Below are 19,268 nucleotides of genomic sequence, written 5' to 3'. Positions count from 1 at the left end.
ATTGCAAAACTTAACAACTTGCTTACAAATGCTGTATTACTATATGTATATCTGTGCTTATGGGTATGCTTTAATAATAATAATTTTCTTTGTTCTCATGTACTTTCTTAATGCAAGGACTCTTTTTTTTTTTTTTTTTTTGTGTTCTAGATGGCATTGTCAGACTTGGTCACTACTTGTCTTTCTCCACCTGTGCATTACGTGATTTGCAAACTTGGATTTGAGAAAAAAGAGACCTATGATATCAACAATATTTTGTCTGAAAATGGTGAAGTATGTTGGCAAGCTGTTACAGAGCATGTGTGTTACCTTGAATCAGGTTGGTGTTTACCTTCTGTGGTAGTGATACATTGAAGACTGATGCAGAATCTCAGTACAATTTGTAGCAATCCTAGCTTGTAACATTTTATTACAGCACATTAGCTTTGCTGCGGATTGCAGTACCTATAGTTCATATCTACAAGGAGGTTTAAATTTTTCATCCACATTTGGTATTTGGTTATTGCTAGCTCCTAAGATTCGTGTAATCTGTGCTGTGTAAGTAGCTGCTCCTTTACTTTCTCATTCATCTTAGTACCCAACGTCATGTACCTGTTCTACTTCTCTCCTACATCATAATTGCTTTCTTCCGTGTTCTTTATATTCCTTTTGCAATACGTAGAAAACACTCTGAGGCCATCAGTATTCCTACCGTTGCTTCTGGTTTTGTTTCCCCAATTTTAACTTGTACAGAAGTACTGATTGGTTTCCCTTCTATACGTAGAACAGTTCTAATTGTTTATAACGAAACCAAAGTGTTTATGCCCTGATGAACTCATTGAATTTTAATTTGCAAAATTGCATCGTGCAAGCTCTATTAATAAGTTCCAGAGGTGGCAAAAATTATACATGTTTCTGCCTCAAGCATTATGGTCCCTTCCAACCCTAACCATTCTATGATTCTATGATTCCATAATATCTTTCAGTAAATCAGAAGAATTTATTTTCTTATAAAAGTGTCCCACCAAAGAGGAGCTGTGATACCGCATCCATCTGCATTCTTTAGAGAGTGTAAGTGATGCACCTTGGCTGAGCCCTTTGAGCCTGCACTAACTTCCAGCTTGGTCATGTAGAATTTATGTACTCTTAGTAGATTCTTCCCATTACAGCAAAACCAGAACATAAGAATCTTCTTTACTTCCATATTTTCTTGCATTTAAGTTTTTTTCTTTGGTTTGAGTAAAGTACTTGATCTTACCTAGTTTCACACTGCACTTTTACTTTTCTATATCTTACCTGTGTGGTCTTTTGGACAGTAAATTATAGTGTATTAGTAATGTTAAAATAGTCTGGATGAAACTGTCTGTGCTAAAGATGTACACAAGCTGTAGCAGGCTTTACTCCTTGTAAGTTTTAAAATATTGGACCTTTGGGAAGTTTGGTGCTCTAATCACCTTCTGTTTTTCAATTTAAGATCAAAGTGTGGATTATATCAGAAGCATACGATTACTAGGACCTGTATGTGAATCTGTTAATTTGCACTTCAAATCTCTAGCCAAGGAGCAATTTGTAATTCAGTATGCATTGTGGTTCCACTGGACAAACTACACAGAGGTATGGAAATGTCTGTTGACAATTTGTATTTTGGCACAAGAACCCTTTGTGGAAGTTTAAGTAAGAACATACAAGATATATCAAGGAACCAAAATGCTTAGAATTAGAATAATAGATTCACTGCGGTTGGAAGGGACCTTCAAAGGCCATCTAGTCCAACTGCCTACAAGGAGCAGGGACATCTCCAACCAGATCAGGTTGCTCAGAGCCCCATCCAGCCTGGCCTTGAATATTTCCAGGGATGGGGATCAATCACCTCTCTGGGCAACCTGTGCCAGTGTTCCACCACCCTCATCGTAAAAAAATGTTTCCTAATATCTAATCTAAATCTACCTCCCTCTATTTTAAAACCATCACCCCTTGTCCTGTCACAACAGGCCCTACTGTAGAGTTTTTCCCCTTCTTTCCTGTAGGCCCCCTTTAGGTATCGGAAGGCCTAGAATTTGTAACTAGTTGTCCTTCTCTGATACATAGTTGATTCTAATTTTCATGACTTTGTAATTACAAGTTATCACAAAGACAACAGGAGGTGCTTTGGACCTGTTCTAACCTAAAATGGTAGGATTTTGTTTTCTAATAATCTGTGCTTGATATCAAGTTTTATTATGTAAAGTTATTGTTGATAATTTTTATAGATGTAAGGCACTAGATACATTGCAACTAAAAATACAAGAGGTACTCTAGGGCAGTTTCTTTCCAGGCATCTACAGTTTTATCTGCTTGGTCGGGTTTTCTTACTATATTTGCATAGCGACTGTCACAGAGGAATATTTACGTTTATACGTGCTTTTAACAATTTGGTTTTTCCTTCTGGATGTTTAACACAACATTCTTCCTCTCCCTCATTATACAGTTATTTCTTGAAGTATTTGATATTCTACAACATACACAAACTACGGAAGTTGCTCTTGGCTTAATGAAACTGACATTGTGCTTGGAGCGAGCCTTGGGTGATGTAAGTGCCAGCATGAGGAGTCTATTGCAGATTTGGTTTTATAAGATAGGAATGAGCTCTTGGATTTAATAGCATGCTGAAAAAGTGAGATTGCCCTGTACTGTAGTAGGACACAAATAGCTCAGCTGCATTTTGAGCTAGAGAGATGTTATTTTCTGGATCCAGTTGTCCTAATGGAAACATCTTCTGGGCCTTCTCCACCTGAGCTGGTAGAGTTGCTTGTGTGAGTGTTGTTACTAACCAATTTCATTTAAAAAGGGCAATTAATTAGTGTTTGTATAGTACATCTTTACTTTGACTTATTTAACTGAAATGGGGGAGCAGCGTACCTTTCACAGAAGATCTGATGATGTAGTAACTTCTGTGAGGAGAGGCAGGAGCATGCAGCTGGAAATGGGCTGCTACATAACTTCTTTCCTCAGAGTTCTGTTCACAGAGTGTTATGTCTGGTTAAGTGCTTCAACACAAGTTTTGTACTGCAAAACCAGAAGTCAGCTAACAATTTAATTTCTAGATATAACTGATCAACTGAATAGATCAGAGATCCATCTTTTAGTCCTAAATGTTTGCGTGGTTAACACGTTCCCTCTTTCCTTTACCCTGCAGTAGTTAGTAAAGGTGTGCACTCTTGTTGAGTTTAAAGAGTAATACTGCAGGAGTTCCATGACCAGCATCAGGCAAGGAGTGCATATACGATATGACTTAGACTTAGGAATTCTAACTGGTATGAAGAAACTTGTACTGTGAATCGCTTTTGATGGAACATGAATTAGGTTCAACGTTTGGTGGTAGCACTGCTTGAGTTTAATCAGTCTTCACAGCCATCTGCCTTGTTTGCTGGTATTCTGTACAGTATGTGAGTGCAAATATTAGAAGGCCTAGTAGCATGCTAGATTGGTGAACTGATCCAGGTACCTTTCCACCTTTTCTGCCTCCCTCCATTTTTGTTTTTCAGCTGGATCAGTTCCTTGATCTGCTCCACTGCACAACCACACAAACAGATGCTACCACTACTTATGGGCATGCAAGTTAGAGAGAAGGGAGCAGCAGCTGTTTTAAGAGGCTTCAGTGCTGGAGTATATTGCCCCCAGATGAGACAAAACAGCTGGTTGTTAAATCTCTGTGAGGAGCTCTGGAGAAGGATATGCCAGAGAAAGAACAGTGGGCTGATTCACACCTAGACAAACCAATTTGCCCAAGTGTGGGGGGTGGTAAATTTTGAAGAAATGAAAAATGACCAAAGATTGGGAAAAAAAAACCCTTAGGGAGAATATATAGAATGGAAGACTTCATCGCTATTGAGACTAGAGATGCTAAGGTTGCCCAACTAGGATAAAATCTAGTTTAAGGAACAGGCAGAATCAGAAGACAAACCACAAGTGTCCTTCCTTTAGTAATGACAGACGCTATAGATTTCTAGGGTAAGAATGAAGTATGATGTCCTAGGTAGAGTTTATTCCCTTAATTACATGTTGTTGTTGTTGTTGTCCTTTACTTTTTTTTTTTTTTTTGAAGAGAGGAGCAGTACATGTACAGACACTGTGAAAAGCCTAACTGGGAACATTAAGTAACCCTTTCTTGATACATTCTTGATAAATTTAGTTTGTCATGAAATTACATGATTTAAAGCCTTTTTAAGGTTTTGGTGGGTTTTGTTTGGTTAGTATTTTTACAATAATCAAAATGGTTACTGGGTGAAATAGTGAATGTTTGAAATACAAAGAAGTTACTGAATAACTGGTGTTATCTCTTTTGCTTTTTTTTTAACAGGTGTATTTACTGATTGGTAAAGATTGCCCTTTCCTTCTAAGAGACTTACTTGCTTCTGAGCAGCTTGCAATTGTCTTTGGACAAGCTGTAGTAAGTGCATAGTTTTGAAACAAGTAATAAATACTGAGCTGGTTTTCTTCTTGCCAAATGGCAGATTTCCAAGCATAGCCTTTGCTTGCACTGAAGAAGGGTTTACAAATTCTGTAATATATTGGAAAAAATTCATTTTGCACATTACATTCTGGGATATATATGGCAAAAATAGTGACTATTGTAAATGGAAATATTTTTTAAGGCAAGCTTATAAGTTCTTATTTGCTTTTCTATGTGAAAAACCTACATAATGCAAAATTTCATGTATCTGGCAAGGGGGGTGAGCAAGCTTCAGAGCTGTCTGCCTCTTTGTGAGTTGTACTACTTGAAAATACATGTCCTGCACTGGCTGTTTCTGATAATCTGTGTCCCCTTCACCACCACTCTAGTAAGATGCTTTGTAACTTTTACCACACTAGAAATTTTCAGTGTACAGGAAACTAATTTGTTCATCCCCATGTACAAAAAAACAAAAACAAAACACCACCAAAAAACAACAACAACAACAAAAAGCCAAAATTCTGTTGACATTTACACTCTTGTGTAAACAGAGGTGGTCTTTCTCATACAGTTTTACAAATGTAAATTCTTTATTAGAACAAAATATTTGCTGTGAACTGTAGAAACTTATATTGTTAGCCAGACTAGTAGTGTTATAAGAATTATTTCTTGAATCTCGATGTGGAATAGTTCAATTCTTACAATTCCCTTTTTGTTCGATAGTGATCTAATCAAATACAGCTTTGAATGCAAATTCTGTATTTTACATTAATTTGTATTAAATTATTGTGGAGTGAGAGCTAAACTTGATCTCATTTGTTTGCCTGTCATAAATGTTTGGAATGTCTCATAACTAATTCTGTCCTTCACATATTATATTCTATAACATGTACAAGTAAGCTGAAAGATTTCCTTTCAGAGAATACTGGGAGTTGCAAATAGTAAGTTGCTGTCATTATGACAAGCTGTGGTCAGTCATCTTGACAGTAGACCTTGTAGTTTCTCCACAACTTGTGAAATTTTCTGTGAGGGAAATATACAAGGTAATAAACAAGAGATTTCTTCATGCAGTAATCACTTTGTTTATTAATTAGATGAATGTACTGAAGGTGTTCATTGGATCTCCATATGGCCTGAATCTTCGTAATGTTTTGTGGCATGGGTTTGCATCCCCACAAGAAATTCCTGCAAAGTAAGTCATCAAAAAGAATTTCATTTTCTTTCTAGTCAGACCTGAGAGTGCTTGAAAAGCCATTAGTAAAACCTACTGCTTTTATTGAAAAAAAAAATTTAAAAAACTCTAAAAATGTCCAAACACCTCTGGCAGCATCCTGACAGTTTTCCTCTGCTGCTGCTGCTTCTTTTGGAAAGGGATTTCGATAGATTACTTCAGCCATTATAAAGCTGGGCAGTTTTAGGACCAGTGTTATTTTACTTGCAGGAAAAGCAGGAAAGCTTAAGGTCTTTTTTTGAAACCTAGTTCCTTGACTGTCAGGGCATAATTCATAACAAAAGGCAGGGGAATGGGGTAGGAGAAGGAGCAACAGCAGCTAATGTAGAATAGAGTGATGCTTTTTTCCTAATTCTACATTGTTTTTTCATGCTTGTGAATGCAATTAATTATTAAGTGCCTGTACTCAGAAGAGATGGGGAGTGTAGGTTTTGGGTGTTCTTTGAAAGAACAAAAACCCCTTTTTCCCCAACCCACAAATGTTGATTCTTTGCAAAAGATTTAGTTGTATAAGCTTTTCTAATATATTATGGTATTCTCCCCAGATATTGTGCTATGCTGCTTTTTTTAACTGCAGGACTGGGTCAGTTGTTACAGACATATCTTCTGCAAACGGAAAGCATTTTGGTGCATCGACCTTATGTGATCTTTGTTAGCTTAGAAGAGCTTGATGTATTTCCAGGCAAGTATTTAACCCCTAGTAAGTTTTTATTGTATTTGTTATTGTTTCATTGTCCAAAAATGCAGTTGAAAATAACGCATTTTCCAGAGTTCTAAGATTGAATCTGTACAGGCTGTCATTAGATGACTCAATCATGCTAGCAGGACAAATTTTTAATATGTGGGAAGTTCTACTGACTATTGAATCAAAAAAAAAATCTACATTCTAAAATAATTATAACACATTGATATGTGTAACATTACTGCTTCTAAAATAATTCAACAGTGTGTTTCAGTTTTTTGGTGATGGAGTTAATTTCACATAAATCATTTAGTTTGCCTTTACAAAATCTTGTTCTTTCCAGAATGATTAAGTTCCAGCTGCAAGGATCCCAGCAGGAGTCCCCTGCATCTTGCAGGAAAGGTAGTGCTGAAACAAAAGAAAAGATGGTGACACATCTTTAATATACTGATGCTTTTCTCAGGGAAGGACCAGAAGTGTCAGATTAAAATCTTCTCATCTCCCTGTTTACAGACCTTATTTGGTTTATTCCTACTTTTTTAAAGTAACAACAGTATATGGGGAATCTTGGTGTCAATTGTGGTCGTGGTCAGATTGTGCTACCTAATCAATTTGCCAGTGGAACTTCTGTTCATGGAACTGAGACAAGGCTTTTGGGAACCAAATCAAGCTGATAACATTCCAGTCATCATGTAGTATAAATCCTATAGCTGTTGATTTGCTTAGGAAAAACACCTACTGCAATCAAGTTGCATTTACCATTTTAAGCTTTTTATTGGATGAGATATTTATAATGTGAATTCTTAAGTGTGAGTTTCATTATATGGTATCATTGAAGTATCAAGGGCTAATTTATTATGCTAAGTGGCATCACAAAAAAAAATGGAAAGTAGGAACAATGTGCTCATGTTCAAATGTTTGTATTACCGTATTGATTCTTACCAAATTAAAATCATTAATATATATTACACTTTTTAAAAGTATTTAGAGTACATGGAGAACAACTCAACAGAAGCTATGTTCAACAGAAGCTATGTTCAGTTGCTGTGTAGTCTACCGTTTTTACTCTGTAATGTTATATTATCACTAAAAATGCAATCTTACAAACTCAGTTTCTGATCTTAAATATGACTACCATTATACTTGCATAGTTAAAATAAAATGGATAACTTGTATGTCTCTCTTTACAAATGCTGAAATAATCTTGAATTTTCAGTGAAATACTGAGAATGAATTAGTAAACTGTAGATTGTATATAGTTTATCAGTGTTGTTTTGCTAACTTGCAGATCTTGATCATGAAACACTTTCCATAGCTGAAGAGCTAGTAAAACTGTCCAGTTTTGTATTAAAAACAATGTTACCATTTTGGATGGCAGCTTTAACAGCTTTCAAGCAAAGCAGGTAATAGTAGATTTATCAGATTTTTTAAAAAATTATTATTATTATTAATATAATATAAAATTAATATATTCTGTATTTATACACTAATAGCAGCATTTGCAGATTCCAAAGCTTTTTACTAGATCTGTTGCTTAACAACAAATAGTTATGTATTGTGTTATGATGATCTCTCAGAAAGTTTGTGGATTTACTACTTTATTTTGTGCCAACAAGTATTAGAAACTGTATTTTGAAACCTAAAAAGAACTGTTGCAGATGTAGCCAAAAAGGAAAGCTTTTCAAAGCAAGTGGCAACAAATCTTCAGATATTAACATGTTGAGTTAAAAAAACAAAAAATGCATTGGTTTTTTTTCCTCTCCCATGCTCCACTTTTTTGTACGTTAGTTTCATCTCTGAGCTGTTTTGAATTTCTGTTGGGCACAGGTAGTCATTTATTGTTTGTTTACAAAGTGCATTGCAAAGGAATTTTGGGCTGGGTTGTTTGGCCTTAGAGAATAACTATGAGATGGCACAAATTTCCATTTGGGTTATATTTATAAGGGGGGAAAACCCCTTTGGATATCTCTGTTATTTTTTTCAGGTATGCTGACTGTGTGATTCTCTTACTTCCTCAGCTGGAAGCTGGACTTAGATTGCTCTTCACTACAACTAATAAATGTCCAAGTCGATTGCTAACAGCTGAGGTAAAATTTCTATCTAAAGTCAGTTATGATTTACTGCTAACAGTACTTGCAAAATAATTGTTCTAGAAGCATAGTGTCTAAACATTTACAGGTTTTCCCCCAAAGTTTTTCAATTGATTGTAGAACATTATTTACAGATTTCCAGTAGAGTGTCATGAATGCCTCTTATTTTTTTTTGTAAAGGTATCTACCAGTAAAAGAGGTCTGATTAAGTACTTGAAGTTTAGTGTTCAGAACAGTAGTTTAGTGTGGCAAGTAGACAATGTTGTATTTGTTTTAAAGAACTTGGCACAAAATCCAACAGTCCCTTTTTTCATTTCTAAGGGTTGGGTTTTTTTTGCTGTTCATGCACCTCTAGTATCTAATGCAAATAAATAAATACAAGTTTGGTATACATATTTAGTTATTGTTTTCATTTGAAAAATCAAATAATATTAATTGTCTTTTGTTCTAGCCTTCTGCTCTCTACACCACTTTCGATGAGGTACTTGCGGCTTTTATTTTTAATGTATATATCAATGTCAGAATTTAAGCATATGCATGTTTCCCATTACTGGAGACCAGAAAACACTTTCTTGTGTTGGAGAAGATATCATTTCTATTTTTTTTTTTCCAAATAGAAGATAGTGGACAGTAAACATTTTAAATTTGTAATCCTCCAGAAAGTATCAAAATTAATACAAATTTTAACGAACAGACTTTAATTTCTTCTAAATGTTTTTAACTTGAAACTCTTCGTCTCACAGAAACAAACATTTTGTCATTTTCATAGATTCAGTTGTCCAAAATAGATACAAATAAACATTGCAAGCAGAAATCCTCAATTTTACAACTCTCTTGAATGATCTCAAATTGTCTATCAGGAATAATTAGGCACCTTGATTTTTGAGTGGTGGAAGTAATTCCTTAAAGTTAGGGAAACTAATTAGTTGATGTTTTTTCTTTAATTGTTTGGCTTTCAATAATAAGTTTATATCCAAATTACTTTTTTCTAGATGCTAGCAAAGCATTTGGATAATGAAGAAGTCAACCAGCTTCCTGCAGTTCTTGAGGAACCTGCCATGGCAAGTGTTTTGAAAGTTTGGGTGGTTTTTTTTGTGTTTTTTGTTGTTTTGTTTTGTTTGTTTCTAAATGTAATAATACGTTTATGATTATGCCTAATACTGATATATTTCACATAACTTATCTCCAGGAGCCTAGAACTAGAAGCTTGTTACCCTTTTTCATTGTGAAGTATACAAAGTAGTACCTGACAAGCTATATTGTGTTAGGATATAAGACTATCTTTCTTTCTGAAACACAGAAATCTCAGAGACACTTGTCTTTAGGCTGCTGAAGATCAGCTGAATGGAGCAGAAGAAAAACTAATGCCTCATATGTGGAAAAGTAAAACTTCTTTCTACTTGCTTTTGGACACATCTTACACTATCTGGGCAGATGGCACAAAAGCATAGCTGCAAACCTAGCAGAGCACATCTGCATTTTGCCACCCAAACAGATAGTGAACATGAAAACTTGGGGTGTTGAATTTTGAGGCCTTTTGAGACTGTAGGGGAGACTAGAGGTTATTGTCCTGTTGTCAGAGGCAGTGGTGCTGTGGAGAACTTGGGACACAAAGCTGAAGGAAAATTAGCATGTATCTTAGTTTTGAATTTCATCAGAAGAGGCTAAGATCAATGAGTTGCCTTTTTTTTTTTTTTTTTGCTATGAGCATAGTTTGCATTCTTTTTTTCTGACCATCTAACTGCTCCTTTTCTATAGACAGAATCACATACTTATATTTCAGATGTATTCTGTACACTGAATACATTCTATTCTATGTGAATACAAATAGAATGGAATTCTATGCACTTGGTGTATGTTTCCACAGGAATTTCTTTGGGATTTCTTGAACCACCAAGAGGGTCCACGTATAAGAGATCGTTTAAGCCATGGAGAGGTCAATCTAGAAGCATTTCCCAGAGAAGTAGCTAATCAGATAGTTGCATTTGCAATTACTCTTCTCTGCAGATTCTCAGATAAGGACAAGTTTGCTTTTAAGGTAGGAATCAGTATTACACTCTCAGAAGTTTTGGTTTTTTTTTTTTTTTCCAGTTGTTTTGGATGCCAAATCTGATTTTAGATAGTCTTATGACTGAATCTTTCTTGACAGCAACTTTTGGTGGAAATGAAGTATTTCTCCAAGTAAAAACTTGTGAAAGTATGGTGGTTTTTTTCTAGTTTTGTGGTGAAATAAGTACAGAAATTTTTCCAAAAGATTACCCTTTCTTATCGTACCTTAATTTATTTACTTAACCCCTCCTTGTTCACATGGTTGATCCATAAATTACAGTGATTCCACTTGATTTTATTTCGTAGAATAGAATCATAGAATGGTTTGGGTTGGAAGGGACCTTGAAGATCATCTATTTCCAACCCCCTTGCCATGGGCAGAGACACGTTACGCTAGACCAAGTCACTCAATCCAGCCTGGCCTTGAACACTTCCAGGGATGAGGCATCCACAGCTTCTCTGGGCAACCTGTTCCAGTGCCTCACCACCCTCACAGTAAAGAATTTCTTCTCTATATCTAATCTAAATCTACCCTTTTCCATTTTAAAGCCATTGGTCCTTGTCCTATCACTACATGCCCTTGTCAAAGGTCCCTTCCTAGTTTTCTTGTAGGCCCCCTTTAGGTACTGAAAGCCTGCTATAAGGTCTCCTTAGAGCCTTCTCTTTGCCAGGCTGAACAGCCCCAGCTCTCTCAGCCTTTCTTTGTAGGAGAGGTGCTCCAACCCTATGATCATTTTCCCTCCTCTGGACTTGCTCCAACAGGTCCACATCCTCCTTATGTTGAGGGTCCCAAAGCTGAACACAGTATTCCAGGTGCAGTCTCACTAGAGCGGAGTAGAGGAGGAGACACATCTGCTGATCATGCTTCTTTTGATGCAGCCCAAGATATGTCAAATTTGTCAAATTGTGTCGATACCTAGCCTGTTTATCTGCTGAATTATCTGAAAGGTGTATAGATCAACTGTAGTGCAGCCACTGAGGCATGTAATATTCGAGGTTTTCTTTCTCTGTGACGCTATAAATAATGGTGGCTCACTAATGGAGGTGTGATTTGTATCAATGTTCTATAATGTGAATTTGTGAACAGTTTTTGTCTAGCGATACATATTTCTCAACATTAGCAATTATTATATTTGCTCCTTCTAATTTCCTGTTAATATTTGAGATTACTTCTTTCAATATCATACAGCAATTTGTGAGATAAATATTCCATTTATTAGTAGCAGCTCTTTTTAGTTTCTCAAGATATATTGCATGCTGCCGCATTAAAAGAGTACTTGGTTGCTTTTCTGTTAGCTGCTGTCAGGTTTCTTAGTTAAAATGTGTCAAAGAAATTAGGCTTAAAATGCTCACTGTGCTGATTACTGCTTTCAGCCCTCAGACATTTGGAAGTCTTTATTGACTTCAGTACTATAGGTTGCTTGCATAAAATTAAGTGTAAGTCTAGGTCTGCATATGATTAGGACGTTTTAAAGAAACTGTTGTGTATTGTGTATGATTTTTTAAATCAGGAACATGTGGTCATAAAACCACTGATAAACTGTGCAAGTTGCTACCGTTCTCGATTTCATCCAATTTCCCGACTCAAGAAGCAGGTAGGTACTTCCAACTGTGAAAGCACTTCAGTCCTTAAAATTGTGAACCCTTAAAATTGTTGTCTTCATGCTTTGATTGTCCCAAAAAGATAAAATCTTACTTATTTTTAATGGGCTCTTTAGTTTTATCTTTTGGAATTTACAGGAATTAACAGTTGCTAAAATGACATCATAGAGTAGTTTGGATTGGAAGGAACCTTTAAAGATTGAATTAAGCACATTCCTGTTGATGCGTTTGGTGCTGTATTTGTGCTCTAGATCACTGAATAACTTTATTCTTACCTGAATGTTCACTGTTTCTTATGTCACCAACACTCTGTTTGGTCAAGTATTTAGAAATCTTGGATTAGGCTGTAACTAAAGGTTTTATTGCATGAAAGCCAGCTGATGAAGATTCTGCCATTGTAGTAAAATATGTTTTCAAATGTCGTGGTAGTTCTCTGCTGATCAGTTTATGAATTACTGAACTGCTTGAAGATATTCCTCAATTGATTTGAGATTGCAGTAGACATACTGCAGTAGACAAACTTTTCATTTTTGACAGCATTCAAACAGTTTGTTACAAAAGTCATGTTAGTTAATTTTTTAATAGAAAAAAAAAGAATAGTAAATTAGTTTATTTACATGATATTTTAGCATGAAAGTATACATCAAGACTTTCTACCCTAACATGAATTTTAACGATTGATGTCAGCTTACACAATTATGACTACTGAACAAGTTACTTACTACCTGTTGCAATTTTTTCTACAATAGCCATTAAGCGAAGTAAAATGTGTTGTCCTGTCTGTCAAAGGCTACACTTTACATAACATTTTTCATGATACATTTTTGAGGTGCTGGAATGTATGAAGAGCATTAATTTATGGCCTGAATTGCCAACAGTTCCTGAGGAACACATTCAAACAATTAAAGGGTACGTATATGCTATTAAAAAAAAGATAGTTCTCAAAATAGTTATGAAGAATGGGATTTGAAATGGTGAACTGTCTCTTTGAATACTTTACTAGGAAGATGATAGACACCAGAGGGGTTGTGAGAAGATCTCTTTGGTCTTATCTTAATCTGTACTATACGCCTCAGTACAGATACTATAAAAACTATAAACAATGTGCTAACTTGAAGGGGATCAGAAGACATCTGAAACACATAAAGGTGTTAGTGACTCCGTATTCTATTTCTGAAGAGAGGCTGAAGGGTCTGTTGGAAAGTTAAACTAGAGCTTGAGTCCCATCACAATAAGAACAAAAAGATGGCTCACCAGATGTAAAGTAGAAAATAATTGCTTATTCTGAAGAGACAGACAACTTTACATGAGATATTACTTAGAAAAAGAATGTAACATTCTCTCATTATTTGAAAAGGAGGAAGCCATTATAATAATAATATCACTGCAGGAAATTGTACTTTTTTAGAGCTGAGAGGTGAAAATTCAGTGCATCTGGTGCATACTCAATATGCTGCAGGATTTTGGTGAATGAATAGAAGATTAAGAGAGGTTCAGAAGACTGCTGAGACTTGACAAAAGGTTGGCTTTAGTTGGAGAAAGAAAATCATGCTTCCAAAGGTGGATGGAAAGGAACCATAATCTCAGAGAATGAGAGTGGAAATGGAATACACTGCTATCCAAAAAATCTGCATCTTGATCTATGTCATTTGAGAAATAATAAGTACTGCACAGTTTTATAATCTCAAATCTTTTTTTTTTTTCTTTTGTTTTTAAGGTTGGAAGGAAATGCTGAAGCTAGTACTTTAATTTTGATGATATCTGAAGTTGTATCTCAGTTGCAACAATATATGCCCCAGAATTGCTGTAATTCGGATGATCCCATCAATAGTGTCCTAACAGAGAGGTGAGTTTGCCCTCCCGGTTCCTGCAGTCAGCTTCTACATGCAGCCCAACACAGTAACTTTCAAACTTAAGTTACTCATTTTCCTGGTTTTAGAACAATGCTTGAAATGTAGCATACACTTTTCTAATGTTGCTGTGGATTTAATCTAAAAATCTTAAGAATGTGGCTGAACATCATCTTCAAAATGAAGATGAGACATTGTAGATTTCAGACATTATTACAATAGAGATTTTACTTGGAAATTAGCATGAAAAATATAACCAATTTCAGGCTGGAGAAGCAAAATATTTTAAATATTTAGGTACTGACCAGATTAAGTTGGCTTTAATCTGTTTTGTATGCTACAGCTACATCAGAAATTTGCTGTAATGTGCTTGGTGTCACAGCTGTGGGTGGCATTTAAAACAGTAATATGCCACTACATAATTCTGTTTTTACATGCTTTAATATCCAATTTCCAAAATAGAAGATATTGTATTACACTTATCAGACTCTGTGGTACGTGAGTTCCAGTTATATCTGACTTGGAATAATGATCAAAACAGTTTGACTTTTAATTGACACTCCTGTAGCAATATTCAGAGACCCATGACTGAATGCATATGTTGGAACAAAACTCTTCAAAACAAAGTCATTAGGCGTGGGCAGGATAGCGAAAGAGGATTTTACCTGTTGCTTTCCTTATGTAGTATGTATGTTTCCTTCCTACCTTATGTAGCATTTGTTTCCTACCTATCAATCTGCACTTTTCTCATTTATGAAAAAGAAGCCTGATTCTGAAAGTGTAAAACCATTTTTAGAGTTTTCTGCCTTTATCACTTTTAGTCATTAATGTTTTGTGTTCTCAGAGATAATTTGAGCATGAGGGAGAATAAGAAACATTTCTGTAAGAACAGAGTAAAGTGATGTGTGACACATTAGTTTAGCAGATTAGAATACGACAGCAGAAAGATATTTGGGTGCTTTAACAAAGCATAATCTGGTGCACTGGTGATTAAAACAATGGCCTCACCACCTGCATTTTAGAAAATGTTGAGTCTGCTTTTTATTCTGCCCAGAAGAAAGACCACACACTAATGGGAGTACTAATTAATACCATTTGTTTGAGTGAGTTTTATTATATTGGATGTTAATTCATTGTGAATTGAACTATGGTGGGAGGCTTCAACCACAACCCTGCTGTGATTTGATGTGTTCAGTGTATCACTTCAGGCAGGCAGTTTTGTTTATTGTGGTTGTATTTCTTTGGTCTGAAATGGTCTGAAACATATTCATCACCACCAGTTTTGTATTTATATTCAGTAAAGTGATAGAGAACACAATCACTACCCCTACTATATAGATCCCTGTTTTTATTCAGTCTTGAGGTAAGAGGAATCCATTTCCGGGTTTTCTGAGTTAAAACATTACTAATTAAACCACACCAAATATGAAATGCATCTCATGTTAAATCCAGCTAACAAAAGATTGAAATTAACAATTCCTTCCTGTTTTGGAGGCTATTGATTGAACTTTGCGATATGGGTATTTGCACACTTTATTCTCCACGACCGGTTCTGGAAACAGTGGTTGTACTCCGTAAAATAAGCACACAGTGCCATCGAGTGTCTGAACAAGTTATTGCCAGCAGTGAGCTGAGATACAAACAGTGGATGAACAAAACTCTACGTTCTCGCCAGAGGCATAACTATCTACGGATGTTAAACAGGTTGGCTGATGGTTTTTCTTTACTTTGTGGTTTTTTAGCCTTGCTAGATCACTGTAAATTATAAGTTTTCACATAGAAGTATTGTTTAAATGTTAGATTGTATTTTTTAGTTGCTTAGTTTTCCTATATAAGCATATAAATGCCATTCAAGTTTTATCTGAATGCAACACCTTAAACTGATTTCAAGACTTTACCTACTTTAGTTCTGCTACTTTTTATCATTATACTTGGGTCAGCATCTTAGATAGAAGAGAGATAGAAGAAGAGAGATTGTTTAGTATTCTGTTAATTTTGTTCCTATTCTGAAGTGTTTTCCAGGGATTTATGAATCTACTTTAAAACTGTGAAAACTGTAAATGTTGTGTTCTTAAAAATGTTAACCATATTATTAAAGAAACATAGCTTAAACTGACAACTGACGATACATATTTGCAATTCAGTTGAACTCCACTTTATTACATATGGAGTAATGGGTGCTGGTGAGGTTTCCTTTTAAACCTTAAGTATTAAGTAATTTCTGTTTTTTTCCTCTTTTTGAGGTTTCATAATTTATAGTCTTCATTTATAGTTTTGGTATTTGCTTTGCTCTTTGCTGAAGGACATTTCTTAGTTGAGTCATCCCCATCCACCCTGCCACTATGCAATATCCAGCTATATAAAGTGGATACAGAAATCTGAGGATTTTTTTTTGTATTAATGATTTCTATTTAATTGGGTTTTAGTTTGTTTATTTTAAAATATTTTTGCTTATTTCTAGCATTAAATTTTTGTCTCCAGTGTTGCGACTCATCTTAGTCTTGATTACTCTGGAACTAATCAACATTCATTTGATTTGTAAGAAAAGTCCTTTTGATTACCAGCAGTATCTAAAGTGAGTATATAAGATTTACTTTATGAAAATAGGAAGTCATACAGATTCCTTTTTAATCTTTAATTAAAATCCTGTAGACACAAAAATAAAAAGGAACAGCATGACTTTTAGTAGATTGTCATCCTTCTCTTCCATCATTATAGTCATTATTGTATCTCAGACAATGTTCATTCAAGAACTGAAATAACTTAGTTAAAAATATATGGTCCAGTTACTCACATTTTTTTATTTTTATTAGACTCTTTGTTAGTATAGATAGAGAACTGCCACACACTCAAAAAATATTAATACATAAAAGCTATATTTAACAGGTTGGTAGTTTTACTCCTGTGTCAATTAGCAGCTGGTGGGATATCATAGGTATTGTGAAACATTTTAAATTAAATCAGGCATTAAGATATTTTTCTTTATTTCTTTTTTCTTTTAAAATCCTTTAATGAATTTTCCTTCTTTGGTTTTATTTCTTGTAGGTTTTTGAAGTCAGTCTTGCAGTATACTGAGAACTTGGTGACATACACAAGCCCTGAGAAAAACAAGTGGGATGAAACCATGGAGCTTACAAACAAGGCTTTGATAAAAATAAGGAAAATCAGTGACAGAAAGCTAATGTTAATGCAGCTAGCTTCATAAAGTAAATGAGTTTAAGATTATTTAGATATTGTTACATCTTAAGAGCTCTGGAGTCTTCAAATTTTACAAGTCTAATTCAAACACAAACATCATCAAGTTGTCAAATTTTGGATGTAAAATTTAATGTTTTGATTAGAAGGTGACTGTTGAGACTGGACTTGAACGATCAAGCTTACAAAGAATGAACTGTTTGCCAAATCCAGTGAAAAAGATTTACTGTGAGCTAAGTCAGGATGAGGCAAGTTCTACTTTAAGTATATTATATGTTTTGTGTCTTGATATTTTTTTTTAATAATTTTCTATTATACTGAAAATACCTAAGAAGTGTGAATAAAAGCTTTGGAAAATTTTAAATCCAAAAAGTTTTGTTTTTTTTTTTTTACTTTGAAATAAACTGGAAATAATGTCAGACACTGTGATCAGCAGGTTAAGAAATTATGAACATTCAGCATAAAGCAGTGCTCACTGGCAGCTGTGGCTGTTGTTATTAGTTCAAAACAGAGTCAGATCTTGAACTGAGGTACAGCTGATAACGCAGTAACCAGTTGTTTATATACCAGGTTTTAAAGGAGGCAGAGCAGAATACCTTTTGCACGATATGTGTTTCTTTTGTTTAATGACATCTGCTTATTCCCAATACATACCTCTTTAGTTAGTGAGCTAATTTCGTGCAGATTAAATATGAACACTCACATGCACATGCTCACAGACATTTATTGTGTTTCAAAAAGTTATCCTCTTGTTGCACAGAACATTTATTTGAATAATTTATTTTTTCAAAATAAATTCTTCCCCTTTCTGAATTCTAAAGAGTAGAATTTCAAAGGAATGCATCAGCTGAAGAACAGATTCACAAAAGACCACCGATCTCTATCCATTTGCTTTCTGCTACTGAGAGTAAAACTGGAGGGTAATGTCAGGAGAATGTTTGGCTGTACAAGTGATTAGAGATTCAAGTTACATTTTAATAAGATCCTTTGCAATGTTTCTTGACTGGAAGTCTCCGTGAGAGACTTACTAGCTGGGTTTATTCTCTGTGGGGCATGGGTATAAACTAAGATCATACTGCTTTCTTTATGCTGCTCTTGCAATACACTGTGTGTGTTTGAAATTTATCTATGTAATTTTCCAAGAGTTTCTTTGTTACTATGGAACTAAATGATGTGAAGAAGCGTGAAATAGATAAAAAAGATTAAAACTAAGAATAAAGAATCATGAATCATGTGCAATGTATGAGCCACAGTCTGAAATTTCAGATTTTTTAACATATGATTTGGGAAATCCTAATTATAGTTTTGAAGTCTTATTTTGTACTTGTTGACTTTGCTCAGGCGTGTTAACTTCTGCTAAAGGTGGCTTGGTAGTGACATTTATGATGACACTTGGTGATTGTAAGGGGGTGAGTAAGATACTTCAAATATTTCAAATATCTAGAATTGTTCCAAAGAATATTTTCTTGCAAGCGTGGTATTTCATTTTCTGGTCTGCATTTTCCTGGAGCTAGTATTCACTCAGCGTGTCTGTCCAGATAGATATGTGGAATCTGCAGCATCCTCTGAGGAAGGCGGTTGAAATAGTCTGTTTACCTGGATAATACTGATAAGAGAGTGATGATTCTTCAGTCAGTTCTTCCAAGTTCAATTAATCAATTAGTATGTCTATGTGTGTGTATACATATTAAAAATCTTTGAGAATTTGTTTCCAATAACTTCCTGATCTTACAAGCTAATGTTAGGCATCCCAAATCAAAAAAAAAAAAAAAAAAATGACAGAGGTTTTGAAAACGTGGAGGAACATCAAGTATTCATCTTTTTGGCTAAGTCACTGGAATTTCTTTTCACCTTCTTGAATATCCCACTTAAATGAAAAAAAAAAAAAATGGAGCATCTCTAATCATTTTAGCTTTCCAGTACTGAGATGTAGTTCCTCTGCCTGCCTTCCACCTCAAAGGGGAGTTTTCAGGTGAGAAATTTTATTAAGTGATAAGAAATTGAATGTTCTTAATTCAAATTGGAATGGATATAGTTTGTAAGTAAGGGTACAGATCCTTTGCTGCTTACTTTAGAACTAGTGAAAATTATTGTTTTAGGAAGTCCCTTGAATCCATTGTCTCCATCATTGTATGAATTTTTTTGTTCGTACACATAA

General features: G+C 34.9%; 1 protein-coding gene across 1 annotated transcript; it reads left to right on the top strand.

The window, feature by feature from the left end:
* The first annotated feature begins 150 nt into the window (after nucleotides 1-150).
* On the top strand, nucleotides 151-17,482 carry ERMARD (ER membrane associated RNA degradation). Its single transcript, XM_010120736.2, has 17 exons — nucleotides 151-319; nucleotides 1,454-1,593; nucleotides 2,447-2,548; nucleotides 4,319-4,408; nucleotides 5,506-5,603; nucleotides 6,188-6,324; nucleotides 7,613-7,727; nucleotides 8,309-8,411; nucleotides 8,866-8,895; nucleotides 9,407-9,475; nucleotides 10,282-10,452; nucleotides 11,975-12,058; nucleotides 12,895-12,974; nucleotides 13,783-13,911; nucleotides 15,410-15,619; nucleotides 16,377-16,490; nucleotides 16,961-17,482. Exons 1-17 carry the CDS (start codon nucleotides 151-153, stop codon nucleotides 17,118-17,120), a joined length of 2,001 nt encoding a protein of 666 aa, XP_010119038.2. The 3' UTR covers nucleotides 17,121-17,482.
* The last annotated feature ends 1,786 nt before the right edge of the window (nucleotides 17,483-19,268 follow it).

Source organism: Chlamydotis macqueenii, chromosome 3 (assembly GCF_036417535.1).
Source record: "Chlamydotis macqueenii isolate bChlMac1 chromosome 3, bChlMac1.mat, whole genome shotgun sequence".
NCBI lineage: Eukaryota > Metazoa > Chordata > Aves > Otidiformes > Otididae > Chlamydotis > Chlamydotis macqueenii.
The sequence above is the reverse complement of the archived record's forward strand: the minus strand, read 5'-3'. Positions and strand labels throughout refer to the sequence as shown.

Excerpts from the sequence above, each read along its gene's own strand:
- ERMARD (XM_010120736.2), top strand. The coding sequence starts at position 151 with ATGGCATTGTCAGACTTGGTCACTACTTGTCTTTCTCCACCTGTGCAT. Across the intron at positions 8,896-9,406 it reads TCTACACCACTTTCGATGAG|ATGCTAGCAAAGCATTTGGA; the intron begins GTACTTGCGGCT and ends ACTTTTTTCTAG. Across the intron at positions 16,491-16,960 it reads GATTACCAGCAGTATCTAAA|GTTTTTGAAGTCAGTCTTGC; the intron begins GTGAGTATATAA and ends TATTTCTTGTAG.